The sequence below is a fragment of the Equus caballus genome, chromosome 19, assembly GCF_041296265.1.
Source record: "Equus caballus isolate H_3958 breed thoroughbred chromosome 19, TB-T2T, whole genome shotgun sequence".
Classification (NCBI taxonomy): Eukaryota; Metazoa; Chordata; class Mammalia; order Perissodactyla; family Equidae; genus Equus; species Equus caballus.
In genome coordinates this window covers 53,938,055-53,954,167 of record NC_091702.1, presented here as the reverse complement: position 1 = coordinate 53,954,167, position 16,113 = coordinate 53,938,055, and the positions used below count along the sequence as shown (strand labels likewise).

At 41.7% G+C, this 16,113-nt stretch overlaps 1 protein-coding gene and 1 non-coding gene across 3 annotated transcripts in view; one reads left to right on the top strand and one right to left on the bottom strand.

Moving 5' to 3' along the window:
• TIGIT (T cell immunoreceptor with Ig and ITIM domains) overlaps positions 1–4,419 on the top strand; it is a 32,342-nt gene extending 27,923 nt beyond the window's left edge. The window contains exons 4-5 of one of the 2 annotated variants that reach the window (XR_002801849.2): positions 2,040–2,331; positions 3,716–4,419. Coding sequence is in view for 1 of the 2 variants with exons in the window: in XM_070243814.1 (XP_070099915.1) it covers positions 2,040–2,276 (237 nt within the window). In the remaining variant the exon portion in view is untranslated. Of the gene's footprint in view, positions 1–2,039 lie in introns of both variants that reach the window. The other variant, XM_070243814.1, reaches the window with a different exon arrangement.
• Positions 4,420–10,700: 6,281 nt separating this feature from the next.
• Positions 10,701–10,761, bottom strand: MIR568 (microRNA mir-568). Its single transcript, NR_032970.1, has one exon. It is a non-coding gene; the product is annotated as a microRNA mir-568 (primary transcript).
• Positions 10,762–16,113: the final 5,352 nt, after the last annotated feature.

The following is a 16,113-nucleotide window of genomic DNA, read 5'->3' as shown; positions in this document are numbered from 1 at the left end:
TCTGCCGTCTCGCTTGTGCTAGCTATTCTTTGATTTCCTTACCTTAGCACAACCCGCACCTCTGATGCTCTCACCTGGATGTGATGGCTGCTTCACATCCTTGATTGTCCCAAACAGATTGCACTGTCTGTTCAATTGTCGCATAAGTGCAATTGTAGTTGTCGGACCAGGAGTCCCTACTTTGATTTGGAAAATCCTATTCTTTTAGGCATGGGGCTGAGGAAGAGTGTGTATGTGTGTGCGCATGCATTTCAGTCCTAAGACATATTTTGAGCATCTGTTATGGGCTCTGAGTTTACAAAGAGGAATACAGCTCAGATCCTTCCCTCAGGGAGCTTACAGTTTGGGGCCTGGAGAAGACAGGAGGGTTAACAAATGAGTTCCAGATGGCATTGAATGCTACAGCAGAGGACCTCCAGGACCATCTTCTCGCACACAGGAAGACCCTGCAAGGGTCCCTTTTAGGGAACTACAGGGAATAGATCATGGGAGTAGCATATACAAAATTGAGGAGGCAGGAAACAGTGCATGGCATTGGAGAAGCTGTAAGAGGAGAGGCAGCTTAGCTGAGGAGAAAGAGCATGGCCTGGAGTCAGATGAGCCCAAGTCAGAATTGGATTTGTCTTTGAGCAAAGGACATTGCCTGTTCCTGCCTGTTAGCTCATGCAAAAGTAGAAACTTCAATAGCATTGTTGCTGAGATTACATAAAGAAGCGAGCCCAGTCTGTGTTCATAGCAGATTCTCAATAAATGGTACTTCTCTGGCATCTAGGCCCTATCCCAGAAGTTGGGGTGTTGGTTGGGGAGGCACTACAGGAGATAAAGCTGGAAAGGTGAGTGTGCCCAAGTCACAAGGGCATTTTGAGGGGCATCACACACAGTCTTCTGTGGGGAGTGTAGTGAAATTAGGGACTTTCTTCCCAGAAGAATGCGCCCTTCCACAATGTTGTGTATACAACTTAAACAGGTTTATGAATGCCTTGAAGTCCACCTGTGCCTCCTATAGGAGGTCAAGCACCCTCCTACAGACAAGGGGAGCCATCAAAGGGTTTTAGGCAGAAGCATGGCATGATCAAACTTCCATTTTTGAAAAATCACTCTGCTGGTGGCCATGTGGAAGTTGGACCAGAAGTAAGAGAAAATTTAGAGGCAGGTGAGAGATAAGATATGGAAGTCAGCATGGAAAAGAGAGGAGAGATTTCAGAGCTACTTAGGAGTAAAATTGGATGGAGTTTATGGCCAATTGGAGCTTAACACTAGCTTCCAGGTCCCCGGTCAGCTGGTGTCATGAACAGGAATGGAGAATTCAAGGGCAGGAGCAGTTTGTGGAGTAGAGACCATGATGGTTTGGAGTCTGAGCTTTTTGAGGGTCATCAGGTGGTGATGCCCTTAGCAGGTGGACCTCTGGGTCTGGAGCTCAGGGCAGAAGCCTGGTCTAGTTTGGACAGAAATTTGGGCCTCTTCAGTGGACAGGTGGTGGTTGTAGATATGCATATGGATGAAGTGACTCAGAGAGAGTGTTGAATGTGAGAAAGCAGAGGGCAGAAACTTGGGGAACCCGTTTATTTGGGGAGCTGATGTGTAAGCAGAATGAAGACTTGGCTAAAGATGAAGGTGGGGGATCACAGGAGGAGGAGGAGAATCAGGAGAAAGTGGTATCATGGAAGCCAGAGAAGGAGAACATTTCAAAAAGGCAGAGGTCAGCAGTGTCAGATGCAGTAAGGAGTAAGAGAAAACTGGGACTGAAAACTGCCTCACCAGGCTCAGTGACTGGAAGTCCTGGGGTGTGGGGCACATTGACCGTGTAGCAAGTGTAGTTTCAATGGAGTGGTTAGTACCGAATTCTAGCTGTGACAAGGTTGAGAAAGTAAAGGTTAAGGAATCAGTGTTGGTAAGAACCTAAGTTTCCCTGTGTGTGTGTGTGCGTGTGTGTGTGTGTAAGAAAGGAAGGGGGAGGCCATTCTAACCATGTATCATGTTGGGGAGTAACTTTTGAGTAACAATCCCATATACTTACTTTGTAGTTTGTTTGTTTTTAGAGGAAATCTCTCAGAATGCGTTCTGCAGAAAATGACCTCAGAAGAACATCATCTGAACAGGAGGAACGGAATCCCAGTGCTCCGTCATTCCCTAGGAGCTGTGTCCAGGCAGAAGCAGCACCTGCCAGCCCCTGCAGAGAGCAGAGGGGAGATGACTATGCCGAGCCTCATGACTACTTCAATGTCCTGGGTTACAGAAGCCTCAGGAGCTTTGTCTTCCTGGCAGAGACTGGGTAGCTCCCAGAGGCATCTTCTGGGACATACAGTCCTGTCTTTGCTGATACAGATGGAGGTATAATGCACTCTCCATCACTGCTGTGTGTGTGTGTGTGTGTGTGTGTGTGTGTGTGTCTTCAGCTGAATGAATGAATGTTATCCTCTTCTCTGCATTTCCTCTACCCTTCCCTTCTGTTGCATTGTGGCAGACCTGGGGTGAGCAGCTTGTGTCTTGATTATGAATGCATGTTAAAAAAAACTTGACCTGGTTTTGAATCTGGCCGTTTGAGCAGATTCTGTGGCTCTGAGAAATGGATTCCTCCTAATAACACTGGGCAGGGTTTTGGGCTACAGAGTTTTGTGGTGGAAAATGATAGTGGTATGACTGTGGAGCCACCGTATCTCATTTCTCACTTCGCTGTCACTTTCATGAACATTCACACATTGAAGGTGCTTTATGAATAAGGCATGGTACTAGCTTCAATGGGGAGATTCAAGGATGACTAAACCATGGTCTCTGGTCTCAGGCCTGTGAGAACTTACAGTTAAGTGGGGAGACAGCACTTACATAGAAAGATAGTAAGGAGATAAGGATACAAGACACAGGCCTTTGGGAAGAGATGTCAGTCCGAGGTGAGGTGATCAGGATAGGCTAATCTGTGGTGAAGTGGCTTATGAGGATGAAAGGAACAGTGGGGCTGGTTTGCTAAGAGCAGGAACTTTTCTAGGAAACTCGTAGAAACTAAAGTTGAGTTCCAAAAAGCCCCACAAGGAAGGCCCTGGCACCAAGGAAACCAACAAGACTTCAGATTTTATTTTCTGGGCAGGCAATTCAAGTCTCCTTTTGTCGGATATACTCAGAGTCCAGTAATTGTCTGATAGAGAGGACTCTAGGCTCTTCCAACCACAGAAGTTGTGCGAGTCCACCAATGGTGCGGGAGCTGCGTCTTAGCCCTTAGGCCATGATCCATCTGCCTTTTCTCTATCAATCCACCGTTTAGCCTTTGAAGAAAGTGTCTATTTCCCACTAAAAGAAAAACTTGGATTTTTAAGTAAGGAGTTTTCCTAGGAAGAAAAATAGGGGGATAATAAGGGGCTTAAAAAATGAACACCCTCAAACTGGCTTCTCTGAACCCTTAAATTCACCACTGACTTCTTTGTGCTGAGGTTGGGGTGGCATCTGAGTACTCATTTCTGTTTAACTGGCATTCAGGCTTTTATCTCCCTACCATCTTTCTTAGAGGAATGAGGGGGTTGGTTGGTTTACAGGTGACTGATTTTCTTTCGTGGGATCTGGGAACTGAGAGAGAATGTGAAGCAGGCCTGTCTTCTGCCAACTGATACATGGAGCTTTGCCCTGCTACCTAAGAATTAGGCTGGTTAAGCAAGAAGACAATTCAACTCCTACTCCTTTGTGGATCTTTATGTATGTTTATTTTTCTCACTTTTCTACCCAACAGGTATTTAGTTAGAGCAATGAGCTGAAGCCTGTCCAGAACACCAAGTCCTTTGGAAGAGAGATAGAGACATGTAAAATGCTGTTATTTGCCATGGCAGTTCACAGCATTTTTCGTGCAAAACTGGTTCAAATTGGTTGGGAGTAGAACACAATTCACGAATTGGAAATGAGCTAGAATGTAATGACAAAAAGGGAGTGGTGTTTTGATTTGGTGGAGATATATACTGGGCCGAGGCTGGACTGAGAGTTGGGTGTTATTTAACGTGATTATGGTAACTGGAAAAGTTTACAAATACCATTTGGATCGTGATAAAAACACAAAAGGATCCATAGACATTGTAAATGGGCAAGGTTACTAAAATGAATTTGAATTAGACAGAAAAGAAACTTCCAAATGGAATTCATTGAAATAGATTTTCCTTGGAGAAAAAAGAAGACAATCCCCTAACAGCCAGATTCCTGGAGACGTGGGCAATGCAGTAGAGAAGCCGCTCCCCACACGTAGCTATCAAGCACACGAGATGTGGTTAGTCGGAACTGAGATGTGCTGGCCTGTAAGTGTGAAATACACACTGGATCTCGAAGACTTAATATGAATAATAAGAATGTAAACTATCACATTGGTAATTTAAAAATATTGATTACCTGTCAAAAAGATAACCTTTTGGATATATTGGGTTAAATAAAATACATTATGAAAATTGATTTCACCTTTTTTTATTTTTAAAGATGGGCATCTGAGCTAACATCTGTTGCCAATCATTTTTCATTCTTCTTCTTCTTCTCCCCAAAGCCCCCCAGTACATAGTTGTGTATTCTAGTTGTAGATCCTTCTAGTTGTGGCATGTGGGACACCACCTCAGCATGGCCTGATGAGCAGTGCCATGTCTGTGCCCAGGATCTGAACCAGTGAAACCCTGGGCCGCCGAAGCAGAGCGTGAGAACTTAACCACTTGGCCATGGGGCTGGCCCCACACCTGTTTCTTTTTACTTTCTTAATGTGGCTACTGGAAAATCTAAAATTGCATATGTGGCTCCCATTATGTTTTTATTGGACTGTGCAGTGCTAAACGGCAAACCCAAGCCAACCTGGTGCCTGGGGAGGGTGTCTGCCTCTGACGGGTGGTCTCTGTCTCTTTCTCTTACATTCAAAATAGGGTTTGAGGAGGCTTTTCTCTCTTCCTGTGTCTTTTGAGAAATATACAGGAAAGAATCACAGGGGAGATTGAGGCAGAGGACCCCTGAGTGCAGACAGGAAGAGACCTTAAGCTCCCTTAGATCCCCTCCTGTGTTCTCTGAGAGGAGGGGAGAATAAATGAATCAAGGAAGGAGTTTGTGGAGGAATAAATTTACTGATTCCCTACTCCTTATCACTCTACATTCTGAGCCTGGGCATTTAGAGTCTTACCTATAATCCAAAGAACTATACTGAACAAAAAAGAGAAATGTTGAGTCACGAGGCTTTGAGGTAGATGATCTTCATGAGGGGACTGGACCTTCCCTTGCAACTTGATTTCATGACTTGTCCCTTCTCGGCTAGTGAGCCCCTGGAAATGACTCACCACATGCACTCAAGTTTCCTACGGATTCCGTCTGTGCTGAGCAGGACAGGCAGGCTGTGTGTGCTGCACATGAACAGCAGCATGCAGGCGGGCACACCACACCCCACATAGAGGAAGGAGCCAGCAGCATGGCTGTGGCTGCTGGCCGTGGGTGTGAGTTTTGTTCAGTCTGCTGGTTCTTCCTAGTCCGGCTTCATGGCTGTAATTAGTCATCCCCCACATCCACTCCAAAGCACACCGCCCAAGAGGCCCAGGGGAGCCTTAAGTGTGCAAGATCCTGATAGCATGAGATACCTGATTGCGTAAGGTAGAGTCAAAGACAATGCTATCCAATACAACTTTCTGTGATGATGGAAATGTTCTCTATCTGTGCTATCCAATATGGCAACCACTAGCCACATGTGGCTGTTGAACACTTAAAATGTGGCTAATGTATTGGAAAAACTGAATTTTAAATTTTATTTAATTTTAATTAACAAATTTAAATTTAAATAGTGACATGTAACTAGTGGCTAGTATATTACACATCACAATTGTAGTAATTGCCTTGCACATGGAGAAAATATAGAGAGGTGTGTTTATAAGCCATTGGATGGCTCTACAGATGTTACGCATTTGAAAGGGCTGCCACTAGGAAGAAACATGGAGGTCCTCTTCTATTCTCCTGTGTCCTTCCTTTGATCAAGACAAAGCATGAGGCCAAAAGCAGGTTGTGCATTTATTTATTTCAGACTCTTCGCAAAAGGTATCTGAGTGGTCCAGTTCATGTAAATGGGGCCAGGACTGTCAAGAAGTTAGCAACACATAGGTGTCATGCAGGCATAGACTTGTATCACAGGGCTTGCCCTGGACTACAGTCATTCTGGCTTCACGTTAGAATGTTTTGAAGAACACCTCCTCTGATGCTAAAAGTCAGGTTGATTTTCCAGAGCCCGAAAGAGAAGTAGCTATGGTGTGTCGCCGACTGGCAGTCAGCATACTTGGTCCAAGTGCTCAGCATTGCCAGTTAGCTTCATGACATTTGATAGGCCACTTAATCTCTCAATTGTCATTACAAATGTTTCCCCGTTTATAAAATGGTAATAATAATACCTACTTTATAAGGTTCTTGGGAAGATGAAATAAGATAATGTGGTTGAGTCTCTGTAAACTGCAAGATGCTGAATTAATGTTATTATTATTATATTATGTCCCATGAGCATGTGCATCTGGCACTGCTTATGATGCTGCAGAGGTCCCCGAGGGGGCATCAAAACTTCTTGGGAGCAATGAAGGTAGCTATAATGATCAAACTCTTAAAAACTGGAATTTAAGGAATGCTAAGAGTTGCATATATCATTGGGGTCTGCAAATTCTCCATATTTAAAAATTTTGTGTTTTATGTGAGATGATTATCTTTTAAAAAGTCAAACACCTCTTGGATGTTGATGACCTTCTTCTAACAGAGTGCTGCCATTGTCTTCAGTCTCTGTATTTAGGTTTATAATTAAGTTGATTTCATGACATGGAGGCTTAATTCATAAATGATTCTTTTGCCCAGCAGGGCAGAGCAGTGGAAGGTTTCGCAGGAGTAGTTGAAATACTAGGAAAGTGGTGGGAGAAGCGTCTTCACTTCGGACACTGTCGTGTGGGGCTGCTACTCTCAGGACACGTGCCGAAGCCGGCAGAACACCTCACCTCGTGAGCAGTGACATAGATTCAGCAAAGTGTCGCCAATACATTAAATTAATGCTATTTTAAACTGTTAATTTCATAGTTTTACTTGTATTTATTGTTATGGGAATTTTTTATCTCCTTTTATTTTAGTTTTATAATTCTGGAAGAGCTATAAGCATAATAGGCTTATTAGGTTTTATGTTTGAGCCTGTTTAAGAAAGATGATTGTGATAAAAATAGTTATATTAATTTATTTCTAAACATTATAATAAAAATAATCTCAGACCCCCTCCCCTGGTGGGGGGGGGGCGGTCTGTGAGAAGTATTTTTTTCCTTTATAAGGGTATATACGTGACTCAAGTTTGAGAGACACTGGTGCGGGTTACCTATCATTGGATTTCAGAAAACTTGACGTCAAGTGCTAGTTTATTGTTTTATATTGGGAAAAATACGTACTTCTGCCCCTCTGTTTCTATAAACTGGTATAATACAGCTACTTCAAATGTTTCACAGGGTAATTGTGAGGATGGATAAAGTATATGAAGGAGAAACTCTGTAAACTAAGTGCTGTCTGAATAGCCCATGTGCCATTTACTATTATTATAGCCCATCTATACACAAACCACACCACAATGTTCAACAGGCAGAGAAGAGGCCTCAAGAGTTTGTGGGTGAGGCACAGAGAGATCAAAGTCTCTGGGCGAAGTTGGCTGGCATCATTGCGATGCTGCTAAGGTTCACAGAAATCAATTAGGGACAAATCACGCATCATGAAAATGTTTTCTTCCTCTTTATTTTCTACTTCCTAGAATAGCAGGTGAACTTAGGGGTTCAGTGATTGAGTTGCAAGAAGTCAATATTTATATTCATAGAGGTCACTATTCAGCTCAGAGTTCTCCTTAAGACCCACCCCATCCCTAGCCCATTTCTAGGTAACTTTGTGTTCCTCACACTGGTGGAAATGTCTATCCACACTCATCCCCTCCAACCAAAGCCTGTGTGTCCTTGGGGGTCCCCCAGCCAGATTGCTTATTCCTTGGGCTCTTCCTTGATGTTTGCTGCTCATGTATCTTTCCGTTTATAAACTCCCGTGGCACTGAGAGTCTGGATGGTACAATCTAGCTCTTGATTTTATATGAATCTTTATTTCTAGTTGTCAGATTTTAAGGTTTACCAGGGCTGAAGCAACTTCCTCCATTTTCTTCATATACTGCACAGTGTTGAGTGAAATACGGATGCTTATGGAAGACTTAGCAAATCTAATTCAGTTGAATTGACTTCACCAGGGACAAACAAGATGTAAGTTTTCTCCATCACGTTAGTAATTTCTGTGAGAAAGATGAGGTTAGAGAGCTCTTATGGGTAGGGTCACATATGAGAAGGTCCTATGGAGCAAGCAGGAGTCACTTAGGGGTCTCTAAAGTCATCAAATGGGGGCATATTTTGAGCCACAAACTTTCCTTGGATACAAGGATAGACGGGCATAGTGTGACATGGCATTGGTATTTCCAGAGGAGGCAGACAGATACGGATTTGCACATGGGGAAGGGAAAAAAAGGGGAATCAATTTTCGTAGCAGTAAATGAGCCATGTGATCATTTGTGAGTTTGGACAGGAGAAGGAAAATGCCCAAATTTCCCTTATATTTCCCCAAAGTGATGTCAATATATTCAATCCTTGAATACTCAATGCTGGTATCAAGAGGACTGATATGTTGAGAGTTTTTCTGGCCTTTTAGGTATAAACCTCAATTTGGACAATCTCAGACTGGACCTAGACCACAAAGTATGAAAGAATGCGGAGGGCTGCCCGAGACAGAAACACTGTCACGATATAAACAAAACACAATAGGAAAACAAGGGAAGAGTTTTTTTTTTTTTTAATTATTCCTTCATATTCAAACTTCACAAACAGTGTGAACTTGTACAATACCTCGGAAAGTGAAACTTACAAAAAAAGTGCTGGTAACATTTAAAAAAAAACAACAAAAACCCCAAAAAACAAACATCATTCTTAGCAACATCAATTACTCTTCCACACAAAACAGAAACCTTGTAAAATTTATTTTCGTATTTTTAAGGCGTAATACTTCCGTATAAAGTATATGCAAGAGATAAAACTTCACAGTATTCCAAAATGTCACAATAATAATAATAATATAATAGTATAATGAAGCGCTACAGTTAATTTTTCTTTTTTTGAATGTTTTTTTTCCTGTTTAAATAACAAATACAAGTCACAGGTAAATATACGTGAGAAAAATACGAGGCTAATATTAAATGGCAGGTAAGGATACTGTCACTGTAAGAAAAAACTGGCAGGATGTGTGTATTTAGTCTATATTTTAAAGCACTTGATAGAAAAGGCGTATGCAAGGTTTTTCAAAACAATTTTTTTGTTTGTTTGATAACTGACAACGATTTAAGAGTATAATGAGAAAAAAAAAAAAGGAACAAACTCCCTCTCAAAACTATTGACCTGCTCATCCCAAACCACGTATATATTGATGGATGGATGTGTGTGATGTGTCTACATGGGTTTGTACGGTACACAGATGGATACAAGCAGTGTTCCATGCCCACCTGCAAAGATTGGAGGGTACAGTCTCTGTGGTCATTAAGCTCAGGTTCCTCTTGGGAATTGAAGAAAGAATTGAATTATTCTTTCAATATAAAGCTCTCTCTTTCCTTGCCTCTCCCTTTTTCCAAAATCTTCCCCAATTCCCAGGTCTTCAGTCTGAAAAGACAATCTGGTTAGAAAAGTTGCCCTCCCTTCAAAATTTATTGGGAAATAGAAACTGCATAAACAGTGACACCCACACAGACATTGAAAATACCACTTGGACGAATGAATCTTTGTGCACGTGTGTGTGTGTGTGTGTGTACAGTAGCAATTGCAAAAAAGGGACCATATTCCTTTCCATACTAAGATACAATGTGATAAGAAACATTTCTGTGCAGGGAATAGGGTTTCTTTGAATCTTATCACAACACTGTGGCGGGAAAATCAGGAAATGGGTTCACCTTTCAGCAGTCACCACAGTAAACTTCATTGAGAACACACATGCCCAGACGTCAGGTCTGTGCACGTGCGTATGTTAACAGCTAGCCATTCAGCCAACAGGTAACAGAAAGACAGCAGATAGCAAAACACGTCAATAAGGTGCTCAAAGAAAAAAGTGGCACCCACTCCTTGAATGGATGGCCACATTAAGGTGCTTCAAAAAAGTTTTTTTTTTTTTCAGTTTTTATTTCAAACATTAAGAGAGTACTGATTTGCACACGGTAGTTCTGAGCCAGGCCAAGGGTTTTGAGATTTCTGACATCTTCCATTGGAAAGGGCTTTCACTGTAGTTGTTTTATTCAGTTTGTTGTGGGTCACTTGAGTTAAAAAATTTTTTAATAGCCAAAAACTGAAATCAAATCAACATGACTAAAAGAAATAGATGAAATGGTAGAGAACATTACTGCATTCCCATTGGATCAAGATGGTTTCGCCCATTTTTCCTCTTTCACTAACACTGTTCCTTTTTTTCTTTGTTACAATCCATTCCTTGTGAACATACAGAAATGACCAAAGTCACTGCAAGTGGCTGTTTTTATTTTTTGTGATCTGTTGCAAGAGTCCAACCTTGTTTCCTCTGCTGCTGTTTGTGTAGTATCTGGTTTTGTAATGAGCATCTGGTTTTGTAATGAGCATCTGGATTTGTAATGAGCATCTGATTTCATTATGTGCATGTGTGTATATATGCACATATACACCCTATACATGTATAATATATACACTATATATATGGATATATATAGGAAGTGTGTATACATTTATACATAATATAGTGTATATTGTTTCAACTGGAGATAAACTGAACTGGGTTCAGACACTAGCACATGTTTATCTTTCCCCTGCTCCCTCTGTACATTTTAAACAGTCTGGAGCTTTGATTTACTTTTTAAAGTGCATTTTCAACGCAGATTCCTTGGAAAACATTTTTGATGAGAAAAATCTGACGGTTCTCAGCCCCAAGCAAGAGAAACCTGGGTTTGGTCGTGCCAGGGGCTGACGTGGCAGTGCCAGGCTCGTGCCTGAGTGATTACTGGGCATTCTGGACTCCGGGCACCTTAGCAGCAGCAGCAGCAGCACCTTTACGAGAAGGCAGAGATAGAAGAGGAAGAAGGAAGGAAAGCTCAGATGAGGAAGGATGAGTTTGCGGTGTGTTTACAGGTTGGAATTGTTCACTTTTGCATGGATTTGTGCAGTTCCTGCTTGGCTTCAGCTAAGAGATGCCATCTAGTCCCCTCCCCACCAACTGACACCAACCTCCCCACGCTCCCGCAGCTCAAGCATCGCCCACGTGTTCCCACTCCCGAGGCTGACTTCCATGTCAGTTCCCTGTGGGTATGTGAGTGCCAGCAATGAGTAGGAATAAGGCACCAGAGAAATGAAAATGTTACAAAAAGATGCAAAACCCCGTTTCAAAGAGCCTCTCCCATTGCTCCATTTAAATATTGCATGTGATACCATTCATTTGTGGATACTTAAAATGTGTCAAATGCAGTCTCTGAAAGGAACTCGAGGCCCTTCAGCACCAGAGATCTCTAGGAATGCACCCTTTGTCTAAACACACCCCATCCCCCCACCCCCACGCCCACCCCACACCACATGCAAAAGCACCAAATCGGGAGAACAAAGCTGCTTGCCATTGTTCACCTCATTTTTGATAAAAATCAAAGAAGTGCATGAAATTGAATTTTCAGGAATTGCTCTAAATCAAATGGGTTTAGGCTGTCATGAATCTGGTTACTCGATGCTCTAAATGTCCAGAGAGCATCGTGAAGGGGTTGAAACGTTTGCATTTAATGGTTAGGGGGAATGTGCTAAACAAAAATTACTTCTCAAACGATGCCCAGGTCCTCCGCTAACAATTCAACCTCCCCTGTTTCTTTTTTTTTTGAAACATTGTAAAAAGGAAGAGGTTCATCTAACTATAAAAGGAAAAAAATGAAGGCACATGATTTTATTCGGTCCCACAATCCTTAAGAAAAATGGTATTTTGCAAGTGTGTATGTGTGTGTGTGTATGTGTGCGTGTGTGTATGTGTGCGTGTGTGCGCACACACATGAAATGGGAGTCCAAGGGCCATTGGGGCAGTGGTCCAAGGGAAGTTGGGAAAGAGAACAAGAGAGAATTTTTAGACAGAGAGAAGAAAAGAGAAAGGAGGAAGTGGAGGCCTCTCTTCGGCTTTCTGTCATCGACAGTCTCAGGATTTGGCTGCTTTAGGGTCCAGAACGGAATCGGTTTGACTTGGTCTAGAAAGCGCCCCCAGTTAAATATCTCCAGTTAATCATGTTACAGCTTTTGGTGTTTCCCTTTTCCCTTCCCCCCAGCCAAATGATTTTTCTTAAAAAAGCACAGTTTTCAAAAATTATTTTTTCAATTTTGAAAAAATATGGAAAAGCTATTTAACAGCCTGGGTTCCCTCTGCCTCTCCATCTTCACAGTGAGCAGATAGATGGACAATCCACAGAATCAAAGACCAGGCGGGCAAGCTCCCTTGTGCTAGATGGTCACTTGCCCTCCCCTCCCTAGGCTGGGGGTGCCTTCCCAGCACTCACAGCCATTTCTTTCCACTGGCTCCCTCCTCCCCCCACCCCATCCATGGAATGTTGGCTGCTGAGGAAGGCAAAGCCATTCTGGAGCGCCATGGTAACAGGAGGGGCTTAGAGGCCCAGGGTGGAGGGGATGGGAGGGAGGCTTCTCCTCAGGCAGCCTAGCTGTGAGTTCTCTCTGGAGCCTGGCCCGCAGGGTAGGAGCACGGTTGCTCACTGAGAGGTTGAAGTCCCACTCACATCTTACTCCATGAGACCTCAACTCCCAGGCTCGCCACCTTCGTGCCTCTCTTTGCATCACAGTTGGCCCCAGTCCTTAAGAAGGCAATGATCCAAGATAGAGAGGCAGAGTCAACTGGCTGCGTCATACAAAAAAGGGCTACGGACAGTGGGATTTCAGAAACAAATTGAACTTTGGTTTTCCAACTTTTTCAAACCATAAAAATTAAAGCAGGGCTTCAGTGGCTTCGATCATCTGACAGCTGTTATATTTGTCTCATTTGGCAAGGCTAAGGCGGGGGGAAGAGAAAAGGGGTTTCCCATAATTGGTTGAAGACACAGGGTGGTAAAATGCTTCCACACTTAAACTCACAGTCCAGTGTTTTTGACATTTCATAAATAGCTTTTTTTCTCTAAAAAAAGAATAAAACAAGAACAATCCCTTTACTTACTCATCTGAAACAAAATAAACAGCAGTGGGTACAAACTTCTTCTTGTAACAATTACAAAAAAAACAACAATATAATCCCAACTTTTAACACGCATCTTGAATCAGTTATTTTTTTTAACCTCAAAACTGCAGCATATCCTTAAGGGCAAACTTTTCGATTAGTTTTTTTCTTTTTTTTTTTTAAATAATGTCTTCACCAAAAAAACAGTCTTGTACCAATAAAATGCATTCAAAAATAGAAAATATTACACAACAAAAATATGTATCCTTCCTTTCCAAAAAAGGTTCTTCACAAAAAAATGTAGAAAAAATTCCAACAATTTTTTTCCTCTCCTAAACATTAGCTTTCAGTCTAGGGCACAATTATTTATTGATTTAAATGTCTGTTTTTGCATAAAACATGGAAGATGCAAAACAATTACTGTATTAGATTGTGAAGTTACAGCCACTCCCACCCCAATTCTAAAACAAAACAAACCCAGAAAAACCCAGCAAACACTGAACAAATGATACAGCCAGTTGGCTAGGAAAAATCTATGTCTTTCTTTGCACTGTGCATTTGTGTGGGTTAACTGGCTCTCTTGGTATCCAGGAATGCTGAAGAAGGGAGACCAGGTCGGAGTCCAGAGGATCTTTAGCATTAGCTGATGTTCCAATAAGTCATTTTCAGTCTCCCATTTTGCAGGTCAATCCGCTGCCACTCCTCACGGAGAAGAGAAACACGTGAGGTGGTATACGGGCAGAGGACTAAACCATGTCCATGTGTGTACTGTACACATACCTCTGTACAAGCCACTTTCTCAACCATAGCACATCATTTTTTTTCCTTCAAAATGGAGCTCAAGCATTGAATGAACGGTAATGGAGAGCTCCAGTGGGATGAGGAAGGCTGGGGTTATTTTCTCCATAGCAGCCTCTCCCACGTTGAAGCTGTTTGGGCATGAATTGGAACAACGACAAGATCTCAGATCTCAAAGGAATGCCCTATTTTCCCCATCCCCATGGAACCCAGGTTTCTTTTATGGTTTCAGCATTGTAGCTGAAATAATATATTTTTCTTATTTAATGGTATTTCTCTTTCATGTGGGATGTATTTTGTAGGTATATTCAGTACAATATAGATTTTTTTTGTAGCTTTTTTTTCCTGTGGCTTGTTTGGTTGCTGGTTTTTTCTTTGTGGTTTTTGTTTTGTTTTGTTTCTGAATTTTTAAACAGTGAAATGTGTCCAATTTTATTTCCAGTGCATTAAACAAATTTTAAATTAAAAGAAGAAATAAAACGTTTCCCCCCATCCTTCTAAAGGAAATGACTGATAAAAGTACAATATAATAAAAATCAGGCATTGCCAAAAATAGCATGATGTGCAACCTCAATGACATTAGAGAAAAACAAACAGACAAACAAGAATTATAGAACATAAGCATGAAGGAGCCAAGACAACATAATCCCAACGATGGTATGATTGACAAGCACTGGTTAAAAAATAGGTAAGGCTACTCTTAGATTTCTAACTCAACATAGTTAACCACTGCTCTTCTGTCTTTTCCTTCAACTCTTAATCTTTTACTCACTAGTTCTTTATATCTTTAAAATGAACAAATTTGTTTTTATATTTTTGGTCTACAGTAGAATTACATATTCATAATATAACAAAAAGATATTTCATTGACAGGTTGGTACTGCATCCATGTGGGGAAAATAGAAAAAAAGGACTCAAATAGACATAGCAAATGGATTCTATTCTTATAAAAATAATCACAAATATAATAGAAATTAAAATCAGGGCAACAGATTAAACTGAAAACGGGTGTAGAAAGGTACATTTTGGATAATACAAACTCCTGACAAGCTATGCCCTAGAAATGCAGCCTCCAAGTCTTTCCCAAGATTTCCACCTTTGCGTAGCATCACTCAAAATTCAAATGGAAATGGAAACACAATGAAAATAAGGAGAACAGATGGTTGAGCCAGCCAAAGCTCCCAAGTTATCTTAGTTGACTGGTTAAGACCAGGTGGACAGCATTCGAGAAACTGGGAGGCCGCAGGGGAGCTGCTGATGGTATCTGGTTTTAATTTTGGAGGAGTTCCCAGCCCACTGATAAAGAGAGAAACCAAGGAATCAAATAATTCTTCTGGTCACATACAATATATGAGATGAAATGTAATTCTGATAGACAGGACATGGTGGTGTGGTGGGAAAGAGAAGAGAGAGGAGAGATAGGCAAACTTCAGGCACCACCTCCTTTGTTTTCTTCAACATATTGGTTTCCTTCTTTTTCTGAGCATCCTTCAGGATTAGCTACAGGCCCCCGTGTCCTCTCAGCAAATATGTGTCAGCTCAGCTCTCAATCTGATATCTATGCCTATTGGCCTTCCTAAAGGCTAGGTGGCTTTGGAGGATCCCCGCCCCCCACTGTCCTGTGCCCTTGATGAAGCAGAGGAGGTGTGCAAAGTTGTAACGACAGAGGCCCTTTACATTAACCAGCCCTAATCTGATGATTAAATCACACTGATGGTTCAGTGTGGAAAAAAGTGAAGGAAAATAATTGGTAAGAGTTGAGCTTGGTAATCAAGAAGTATGAAGTTTTCTTCTAGAAAAAAAAAGAAGAAGAAGAAGAAAAAGAATGACATCAGTCAGAAAATACTGCTTTTGGTTTCTTTTAACTTCAAACCATCCTTGGTTTTTCTCTCATTCAGTTGCTCCAGTTTAAAGTATAGAATCTAGTGCAAATATCATCAAATCACAGCATTCCAGGAGCAATATCCTATTCCTTCATCCTAACTGAATACTATCCCTTGAGACCTCCTCAGAAGACTGAGGGCAATGGTCCAGCAAAGCATAACCTAATAAATGATTAATCTAATACTCGCTACAACAAGGAAGGCACTATCAAAACAGATCAGC